The sequence below is a fragment of the Danio rerio genome, chromosome 7 (genome assembly GCF_049306965.1).
Source record: "Danio rerio strain Tuebingen ecotype United States chromosome 7, GRCz12tu, whole genome shotgun sequence".
Taxonomy (NCBI): domain Eukaryota; kingdom Metazoa; phylum Chordata; class Actinopteri; order Cypriniformes; family Danionidae; genus Danio; species Danio rerio.
The window spans coordinates 69,233,214-69,245,000 of record NC_133182.1 but is presented as its reverse complement, the minus strand read 5'-3'; the positions used below and the strand labels follow the sequence as shown (position 1 = coordinate 69,245,000).

General features: G+C 36.9%; 1 protein-coding gene across 9 annotated transcripts in view; it reads right to left on the bottom strand.

The window, feature by feature from the left end:
• The window catches only part of pacsin3 (protein kinase C and casein kinase substrate in neurons 3), an 86,309-nt gene that overhangs the window by 18,517 nt on the left and 56,005 nt on the right, over window positions 1–11,787 (bottom strand). For all 9 annotated transcript variants that reach the window (XM_073906340.1, XM_005166593.4, XM_005166594.4 and 6 more), the window contains 2 exon segments: window positions 7,142–7,262; window positions 4,627–4,757 (listed from right to left, as the gene is read on the bottom strand). In XM_073906340.1, the coding sequence (XP_073762441.1) occupies window positions 4,627–4,757; window positions 7,142–7,262 (252 nt within the window).

Sequence of the window (11,787 nt, the reverse complement as noted above, 5' to 3'; positions counted from 1 at the left end):
TATAACATGGTTCACTTTCACATTGTCAACTAGAGCAGCACAATTAATTGTGAAAAGACCGCAATCTCGATTCGACCCCCTAGACCAGGGATGCTCAATTCTGTTTCTGGAGAGCCACCTTCCTGCAGATTTCAGTTGCTACCCATATCAAACACACCTCCCTGTCATTATCACGTGGTGTTCAGGTCCTAATTAATTGGTTCAGGTGTGTTTGATATGGGTAGCAACTGAAATCTGCAGGAAGGTGGCTCTCCAGGAACAGGATTGGGCACCCCTGGTCTAGACGATCTTAATCCAGCATTTCTACGATTCTGTCAATCATATTTTCAAGTTCAGGAGAGAAGCAATGGTGGTCGCACATGTCTTCACATTGTTTTACATACGTTGTTCAGCAACGTGGACACCTCCAAATGATGTTGAGTCACATGCTGTATTTATAGGATATAATTCACTCCAAAAACGTCATTTTTGTCTTTATGTAATGTATTTGCGACTGCAAAATCACACGTGATGAGAGCTGACCGTCAGCTGTTACTACAGAGAGGCGGGAACGCGCGCACCTCTGAATGAAGCCTACTTTAGTGAACAGAACCTGGATAGGCTGTGAATAACAGGTAATATAGTTGTAAATAAGATTCAGTTTGTGGCACAGAGGGATATTTTGGGAGCCACTCGGGAAGTGAATCGCTCTTAGCAGTGAAAATGAAATCGAAAACACATACAGTGTTGCCAGATCTAGATGACTGATTTCAGCCCAAAAAGTATCCAAAACCCGCCGAAATGCAAAAATACCCACCCAGTCTTCTGTTTTGACGAAAATTATGTCAGTGACAGATTTTAAGCAGAAAATGACAGATTGTTAGCATATGTCTCAAACACAATGATTCAACATCAGAGTTATCATCAGCATTAACGACCAGGACAAATCTAAAGTCTGTTCAAGTCCGCCATTCCAAGTCTATACAAAATTTAGCATTTTAACCAACAGTACAGTTACACAAAGCATATTGCTGTTTTCCCACATGTTTAATAATAGCCCACTCAGATTAACCTTGATTTTACATCTACAGAATCGTGAGAAAATCGTGATCTTTATTTTAGGCAAAAAAAAAAAAAAAATTGCTATTCTCATTTTAGCTAGAATCGTCCAGCTCTATTATCAACCAATCTCTGTGCCGTGTCTCCCGTGCTGTCAAGAATGCGTTCAGCTTTCCAAATTTACATAAATCTTCGATCACTAGCAGTCTGACTCTGAAGTGTTGTATTTTTTCAAGTCTTCTCCTCAAAATATCGACGAAACATTCAGCACCGTCGAAGGCACCTGCGATAGCACCAAAAAGGCAGAGGAAGATGCTAACCACTGCACAAAAAGTTGAACTTCTGGACATGCAAAAAGAAGGTGGAAGTTATGCGGCTATAGGGTGCTAATACGGAATAAATAAATGAAGATTAAACGGTTGATCATAGTTATAATACAGGACTTATGTTTCTACGAAGGTTTGAACTGTGAGAGTGTTTAAACAAGAGAGAAACATGTAAAAATGTAAATGCCTGTCTGAGAAGAGTATAAAGTGGGTATTGAGGGTTTTTACAGTCTTAAAACATCTATAATAATTGTAAAAAATAACGCTATCTACTTTGCAGATTTCACCCACTGCAGGTTATTTTTAAAACGTAACTCCCACGAATAACAAGAAACCACTGTAACAGGAAAAGTAATGCATTATTGTTAAAAAATAAGGAATAATATGTGAGTTACTTTTTAAAAAATGTAAAGTGAGCTACTCTTTAGGGTGCTATCACACCAGCACTTTTGGTCTGCGCCCGGATTGTTTGATGTCAGAGTTTGGTACATCAAGCTGGTGTGAATGATGTCGTCTGAACTCAAGTCCACCTGAAAGAGGTGGTCTGGGGTAGAGTTTGCACAAACTTTGGTCCGGTTACTTCTGATATGAATGCACTCAAACCAAATAACGGAAGCAACCGACAACTGTTCAACAAACTTTAGTTTTCATAACGTTCATTTATGTGTGTACAGTATGTCTGTGTATCAACCATACCTGTCAACCCTCCCATTTTTTCTGGGATTCTCCCGTATTTTACAGTTATATCCCGCTATCATCCTGTAATGGTATTTTTCCGTTTTTCTCCCGTATTCTCACTCTTTCTGTGAATCCTCCCTATACGCAATCCATACCGCCAAACAACGAGGGGACGCCCCTTGCTCTTAACTGTAAATGTGTTCTGTGCTTTCGTTTTATTTAGGCATGAAAACACTTTGAAATAAACATAAAAACGGTGGAAGTATCTTCCTTTTGATTATAGGCACCGTTGACACTCCTATGCAATCTTCAAAACGTCATGTAGTAGTGCATTACTGTCAGCTGACACACTCCATAGTGACAAGTAGATGCTGTTTTCCAAACAGATTTTGACACGATATAAAGCTGAGCAAAAGCTTGGGTTTTTGGTGCGTGTTTGAACAGACACATATACATAATTAATAATAATCGAAACATCTAAAGATGTCGATTTTGGTGGTTTTTCTTTCAAACACAACTCGCTTTTTCTTAAATGAGCATAAAAGTTATAAAAGCAAACTGTTTGCTAATTTATTTACAGCTTTTTCTAATGTATACTATTTATTCTATCCTTTGTAAATAATAATAATAATGATACTCATTCAATATATTACTGATCGTTTAACTGTTTGTTTACAATGAAACAGCTCCAGATGAACAAATCAAGTTATTTTAATATGATATTTAATATAATATTAATTTGGGGGTTGTTTTTTGGAAGGGGATGGGGCATATCCCTTATTTTCACATCCCAATGTTGACAGGTATTGTATCGCATAACGTTAACTTGGCGAAAAGCTGGACTAACCCAGTGCAAACAGTGATAATATCTGCTTGTCCGTCCAAAACGACTTCTGCAGACATCATGTGATGTTGCACAATTTTAATATTTTTGCGACTCTCTGTAAGTTACCAACACCAAAAGATTAATTAAAAGCAGAACAACCGTGATGTGCATACAACTTTCCATTTTACCGCCAAGGCTTCCGTGGCCATCACTTAGCAACAGCTGTACACACAACAGCAGCTGATGACGCAAGCGTACCAAGGTTCAGAAAAAACACAAACCAGCCAGGAAGGTGGCAAGGGGGGACAATTACACTCGGGCTTGGACAAGGCAATTGAAGTGTAAAAGCACCCTTAGTTTAATTAATTACTTTTTAAAAAATAAATTGTAAATTAAAATGATCAGTCACATCAAATCCCACACTGAATGAGGGAATGTGCTACAAAAACAAATAAAAAACCCTGCAAGTTCTGAAAGAGATCAAGCCTCAGCTGGGTAAGAAAAAGTAACGCAAAAGTAACTCAAAAATAACGTGACGCATTACTTTCCATGAAAAGTAAGTATCAGTTACTTTTTTAGGGAGTAACTCAATATTGTATTGCATTACTTTCAAAGGTAACTTTTCCCAACACTGGTCATAACTATACATGATATATATATACAACGACAAGCAATTTGGCTGTCTGTAATAAACATAACATGAGATACGCAATAATATTACTTGTGTAAGTACAGTGACCCCTTGTTACAACGTGGTTCACTTTTCATGGCTTCGCAGTTTCGTAGACTTTGTGTAATTTGACATGCTGCGTACTGATTAGTGCATTGTGTTCTGCGTCCTGATTGGCTGTGGACCAAAATGGGATGCGATAAAATATTTAAATACCAGCCATTCATAAATACCAGCCACTGAACTCCTGATGACATGGTAAGGGTTTAACAGATTAAACCGCTTTAACATTATTAAAAATACATAGACTGCTGAGTAACTGATGTAGTTGGTTTGCACGTTTCAAACTTTTAGCTAGTCATTTTATTTTCGAGATCTGAGGTGAACGGTCTACTTTTAAGATTTAACACTGAATAAAGCACATAATCAGTACCTGAGGTGATTATTGTAATTGCAGTGTAAAGCATTTTTTAAAAATAGAAATTTGGTCAGTCGCCGCTACAGATACAGATACGGATGGAAAGGATAGCTTTTATCGCATCAAGGCATTGCATCGCATGCAGTTATGACACTGTTACACTGGACAAGAAACATTGCATTAAATGTCATTCTTCCAGCCATGTCTTATTTAAAATGTATTTTATCACAATATTTGAACATTTTTAAACATTGATTTACCGCAGTATTATCAATGGAGTTTTAGTGCTCGTCTGCTGCTCATCACAGCACTTGTGTTTAAATGGTCTTTCATCTCCTTTATGCCTAAACAGCTAAAAAAAAACATAAGTACTATATATAGAATTTTATGAACTCTATTTCAATTAAAATACATTATTAATGCTGTTAAAGACACCTTTTGAAACTGAAAATAGTCACATCAACCTTTCACCAGACGTTTATTGGTCACTTGCTGTGCATAGAGCCCAACTGCACCATATTTTCTTTCATATATTAAATAGCTTTTTTTATTTATACTGCCAACATCACATTTTTCCTTCTGACATGCTTTGTGGATGAATGTTCTAGATATTTTTGGGAAAAGATTTTCTTTGTGCATGAGTAGCTGAGTGTGCAATAGTCAGATGTACCTTGTCGTTTCCTGTAGGGTCTGTGGGGGTTCGTCTCCCGCTGAGACGATATTAGTCAGAGTGACCACGTCATCAGAGCGGCTGTTTCTGTCCTTTCGACTGATGGATCGGTTCGCTTCAGGTGACCACTCCTTTTAAAACACAAAATACATTAAAAAAATTACATTAAGATATAGCATGTGCATTGAAAAAAATAAGTGCAATTAATAACAGAAGTTTTATTTTTGGGTGAAGTAAGACTTAACTGCCACCAACTGGATTTTATGAATTAAATTATTAAATGTGACATACAGCGGGAAAATAAGTATTTAACATGTCACTGTTTTTCTCAGAAAACGTATTTCTAAAGGTGCTATTTGACATGAAATTTTCACTGGATGTTGGTAACAACCCAAGAAATCCATATACAGTATGCAAAGACAACAAATCTAATTAGTTTACAAATGAAGTTATGTGTAATAAAATGAAATGACTCAGGGAAAAAGTATTGAACACATGAAGAAAGGGAGGTGTAGAGAAGCAGTGAAAGCCCAGACAGCAGCTGAAATCTCTCAGTAGTTCTTCAGCAACTTTCTGCCCTTCGTCATGGTATATGAATATCAGCTGCTTCAGTCCAACATCTACATTAGCAGGATGATGAAGATGAAGTCAGGGCGGACATTTCAGCAAGACGATGATTCAAAACACAGCCAAAGAAACTCTCAAATCCTTTCAGAGAACAACGAATCAAGCTATAAAATGGCCTAATCAATCACCTGAGTTGAATGCAATAGAAAATACAAACTTAAGATCAGATTTGATAGACGAAACCCTCAAAACCATCAAGATTTTTGCACTGCCATCACCAAAAAACCCTTTAAATAAAGTATTAAATACATTTCAGTAGTTCAGTACTTTCTCCCTGTACAGGGTGGGCCATTTATATGGATACACCTTAATAAAATGGGAATGGTTGGTGATATTAACGTCCTGTTTGTGGCACATTAGTATACGTGAGGGGGCTTGTAAATAACTCATGAAAGAATAAAGTTACATTAAAACCAAGCACACTAATGTTTTTCTTGTGAAATTCCCAATAAGTTTTATTAAGGTGTATCCATATAAATGGCCCACCCTGTATTATTCCATTTTAATTAGACAGAATTGATTTATCAGATTTTTTCTTTTGTTTTATTTTTATGTTTGCATTTTGTTAGGTTTTTAAAAAAATCTGGTTCAATTCCATGTCAACAGCTCCTTTAGAAATATTATTCCCAGGAAAAACATGATGTGCTGAATGCTTGATTTCATTCATTCATATTCTTGTCGGCTTAGTCCATTTATTAATCCGTGGTCGCCACAGCGGAATGAACCGCCAACTCATCCAGCAAGTTTTATGCAGCGGATGCCCTTCCGGCTGCAACCCATCCCTGGGAAACATCCACACACACATTCACACACACTCATACACTACGGACAATTTAGCCTACCCAATTCACCTGTACCGCATGTCTTTGGACTGTGGGGGAAACTGGAGCACCCGGAGGAAACCCACGCGAAGGCAGGGAGAACATGCAAACTTGACACAGAAACGCCAACTGAGCCGAGGTTCAAACCAGCGACCTTCTTGCTGTGAGGCGACAGCACTACCTACTGCGCCACTGCCTCGCCATACTTGATCTCCCCCAGTGTATATGGCAAGGTGACTTACCAGTGACTTTTCATTTCCCAAAAATAAAATTGATGTTTGACACAGTCAGTGTGGCTCCATTCCCATAAATAACATTGTCTTAAAGCAGAACAAGAATACAGAACAGACACACAATGTGACCGTGACATAACAGCTCTTATATTCACAGTCACATGCTGGACCATCATCTAGTCGGCCTTCTATCACAGGCAAAGGTTTGCTCTAGCTCTCTCTGTGCACAATTTACAGCAATACAAAGGACTCCAGTGTGCTGGCAGAACATAGAGGATGCCAGAAGATTCCTCTGGAGGTGTCACTTACCTGGGCAAACGGGACTAAAAGCTTCGTTTTAGGTCTGTGACCGTTATACACTCTCCTATCGTTCGATTTAACATTCACACTCAGATTCCACAACACATCCTGTACACACACTGTTGTGTATGGATAAACCTAATTTGCACAAACGGAGATGCTGACACTGCTACTGTGTGTGTGTGTGTGTTGTGGGGAAAGCTGGAAAGGAAGGGGGGGGGAAGGATCTGCCATTAGGGAGAGCGATCCGACATTCCAGAACCCACTCATGGGCCGTGCAAAGACAACAGCTCATTCACACACAGCCCATTAGAAATTCACCACCCCTGGAGCCCGGGGCCCAAAACAACTCTACGGTCGATGACCTTGCAGCAGTGTTTGAGCTCGTAAATATCATACGTTTTCTAAATAAATGTTAGCGTGCTAGTATGAAGCCTGGTGTGTGTCTGGTAAACATTGTTGCTTGTATTTTGGGATGCAGCAAATGTCAGAAAACAAAAGAGCATTTCGGAGAGTGGAGAATTTCGGTTCTACCTCAAACTGCGGCCAGTTCATGCTCATGCCGGGGCCATGTGTGTTCCTCCACCACCTGAGGTCCTCAGTGTCGTTGGCTGCGCTGATGGTTTGCCCGAGGTCTCGGTACAAGGCTCGGAATCTGCATGGGGATTTTCCACATATTCAGTCAGGACAGGTTTCATTTGTGCACAAGGAAGAGCATGTTAAAAACACAGCCAACACCAATTTCAATTGATGGTGAATGATATAGACATCACTCTTATTATAGAGCATACTTTTTAAACACAAGAGAGAGAAATATTGGCAAGTAATTTGTCCTAGGAGGGGGGACAAATGTACCTTGATGGATGCAACAAATTATTCATTCATTCATTTTCTTTTCGGCTTCGTCCCTTTACAACAAATTATTAAAAAAAGAACATTTTGAATTATATATACCCCTAAAATGTGCATGTAGAAATACATATACAAATAGAGGTAATTCCCTGCTTGCAAAAGAAAATGGCTTTACATTTAAGCAAAACTGCGGACTGATGGACGGACGGATGGACGGTAATGTATCAAAAACCAATGTTGACCAAAAAAGCCCTTTGCCTGGCTGTTATTTAAGGCTGCATGATATTGAGAAAATCTAACATTGCGATTTTGTTTATTCTACTATATATATATTTGAAGTCAGAATTTGTACCCCCCCTGAATTATTATCCTCCTGTTTATTTTTTTTCCCCCAATTTCAGTTTAATGGAAAGAAGATTTTTTCAACACAATTCTAAACATAATAGTTTTAATAACTCATCTCCAATAAGTGATTTATTTTATCTTTGCCATTATGACAGTAAATAATATTTTACATAATATTTTTCAAGACACTTCTATACAGCTTACAGTGACATTTAAATGCTTAACTAGATTAATTACGTTAACTAGGCAGGTTAGGGTTATTGGGCAAGTTGTTGTATAATGATGGTTTGTTCTGTAGACTATTGAAAAAAAAATTTTGCTTAAAGGGGCTAATAATTTTTTTCCTTAAAATGGTGTTTAAAAAATTAAAAACTGCTTTTATTCTAGCTGAAATAAAACAAATAAGACTTTCTCCAGAAGAAAAAATATTATCCGACATATTTTGAAAATGTCCTTGCTCTGTTAAACGTCATTTGGAAAATATAAAAAAAAAAGATAAAAAAAATTTTCTAAGGGGGGCTATTGATTCTGACTTCTTCTGTATATTGCGATATAAATTCAGTTTTACCAAATGAGTTAAATAACTATTTGGGAAAAATACATTTGGATGATTAAGGGAGTGCATAAAATATAATAAACAATTTACAAATATAGATAAACTCAACAAAGAAAAACATACAAATTAAATAAACAGCGTTGTATTGCTTTCCAAGGAGTCTAAAGCAGATCGCACACCAGAAGCACCGCTTGTCGGCGCGCCGCACAGCGCCACACAGCGCCAAGCATTTTAGAATTCTAAACATAGGTTTCTATCAGGATACACACACAAGTCGGCGGCTGTCGGCGGCGCCTGGCCACGACTCAGGACGCAGTTCATTTTTCAGCCACGCCACAGAGCGCCATCTGATTAGTTTCATGTTAAATATCATTCGAATGTGCGCGTCTGGTGTGTGATAGTTTAAACTGTCATGTGCGCGCCGTGTCGCGGCGCTTCTGGTGTGCGACCTGCTTAACAGTATTCAGGTATACAGTAATAGAAAAATCACATGTAAAAGAAATTGCATAGTCTTTGTTTTATAAACAATATAATAACAATAATTATAAACTTATGGCTGGGTGATAATGCAAAAAAAGATTATTACGATATCATATCATTCGATATCGATAATTATTGAATATTTTTAACAATATTCTTCGGAATATTAGTCTTTATTTAACCACTTAATTCTTATTTACCAACATTATTAAGGCAAATAGTTTTAATAGTCATCTCTTTATAATAAAATAAACATAACTGTTAAAGAAACTCTTAAACCTGATAAATACAATGTTACAATGTGTGTGCAATGGTAAAGCGTAAATACTTAAAGGTGTGAATAATAATGATACAGTAAACCTCAAACTCTGTAAACAAAACAAATGATGATAGTCAAGTCTGAGCTTTCAAGTAAAGGAACCAGCCTTCATTATTCAAATACACACTGCAACAATACAAATTGTGAAGTTGAATGACTACATTACCACTATGCTAAAAACTTCTTCAGATGGGGTGCTAGTGGCTGGGATGCACAAGAAAAGAAACCAAAAAGCCACTCTGGCGACATCCTTACATCCTTTTTTAATTTATCTTCTCACTGCTGCTACACCGTACTCATTTTTGCTCCCATGCTTTCATTGTAAATGACTTGCACTCTAAGCTCATTGGCACTGCTTCCAAGGCTCCCGCTCAGAAGCCACATTTTAATAAAACAATTAATAATTAATAACCTTCATACAGAGTCTTTTTTTATCAATATTGACAATGGTGCTTGGTCAATAAATATCAAAACAGATTTTAATCGTCCAGCCCTATCTATATATACGTTAAAAAATTACTAAATGTTATAAACGGTACAATTTGTTATGCCTGAATGCTTTTAAAACCCTCACAAAGTCACAGGCAAAAAAAAAAAAAAAAAACTTTGCAAATTGATAAATTATAATCCAGATTCAACATTGCATATACTCATGATGTGATTATTGCGAATGATAACATTGTGATATCGATGCTGAAACGATATATTGTGCAGCCCTACCGTCATTGAAAAAATATTACACAAACTGCCAGTAGACTAAAAGCCCCTTTCACACACACAGACTTTTTCTGGAAAATTAATGTGTAAACAGGCCCTTTTTAAAAATACCAGTAAATTCATTCCTGCAATTTTCTGGTAAGAGAAATTGCAACATTACCGGTAACTTACTGGAATGCTGCGCTGTGTGAATGCAAATGGAAGATTGCCAGAAAGAGCGCGCTCATGATTACTCATGCTAATCAGAACCGTTTATGTAAATAAAAGCCTTTGAATATTTTTCCAGACACATTTAGCCGCTAGATGTAAGTCCGATAACATTTCTATGTTCATTATTAATGCCAACTGTGGGAAAAATCATGGATAAAATGCTTATGATAAACCGCTGTTTGTTTACCCTCAAGCTCTACTTCAGTTGCTTGACACATGTGCATGTGAAGCCGCCTGTGAGTGTCAGTACACACACATATTATTTACCATCAACCACCAACAAAAGCCTGACCCCTTCTGTGTTTACAAACACAAGCACAGTCACTTAGAGATCATTTCTGGTTAATGATGTCAAAATTGACCGGTACTTTAGAATGGATGTGTAAACGGTCTTTTCTGGAAAAATTCCGGTATGTTCTTGCCTGTGTGAACAGTGCTTTTTTAAATTTACTGGTGGTAGTCATCACGGTAATTTTCTGGATATTTACCGGTATCACTGTGCGAAAGGGGCTAATGAAAAATCTTCCGAGTGTTTCACTGAATAATTCATTCAAATTCTGAAACTAAGCCACTGTGAAAAAGATAACTAAATCACTGACTCAAATGATCAGGTTCATTCAGGAATGAGCAGTGTATTAAATACACAGCAGTGCATTTCAGAGATGCACATGTTTACATCTGGCTTTGCAGATGTTCAAACACCATAGTTGGATTGTGCAGTCAACATCATCTGACAACCAATAGCAGAGTAAACCATTACTCTAATAATATTGTTTAAACAATAAATGTAGTTAATCCGTTACAGGAAAACTAATGTAACCTAAAAAAACTAAATTAGGTAGCTTGGGTACAATGTTATTTTAAAGATTAGGTTGTAAAACGAAAGGACTCTAAAAACCTATAAACTTAACATTTGAGATAGAACTATAAACCTTTTAGGTGTAATTTAAAGATTCCTTATATAGTTATTGCACCAATGACAAGCTGCTAAACCTTAAAGTTACATTTATTTTTGCTGTTTTTGTTCATAAAAATACACCAAAAGGAGGAATGGAATCAATAGAGACTTTTGGGTAGGCTTTGGTCAACAAACTAGCAACCCCTCAGTAACATACTAAATCTACCTAACATCATCTCAGATTTGTTTGCACACGAGCCACTATATATATATATATATATATATATATATATATATATATATATATATATATATATATATATATATATATATATATATATATATATATATATATATATAGTGGCTCGTCATTTTTTTTTAGACACTGCAACCAAAACAAAGCAAGGAACATTAAGTACCATGGAAATTCAAAGAATGAGGGAGGGATAAAGTAAACACAAAGATTCCTGTACATGAAACCAAACTATATGATTAGCACACAGCTCAGCAGCAGCCCTAGCACTGTAATTACAGCTCAACAAAAGTAAACAATTGTGCAAAACTGCAGAGACAGGTTTGGAGGGTGTTGTTTCTGTTGCTGCAACACGTAACTCTACGCTGATTGAGCTTCCACCGAAACGCAAAAACGAAAGAAGGTATTTTGTTCATTGATTAAAAAGACTAAAGAACAGAGTTGCACTAGCTTTCAGCTTTTTCTGAAGTGACCCTAGTTAATAGTCAACGACATGCTCAGAATTCCTCATTAAGCAAACATGATGATAACAGAGAGCATGGAAAAACAA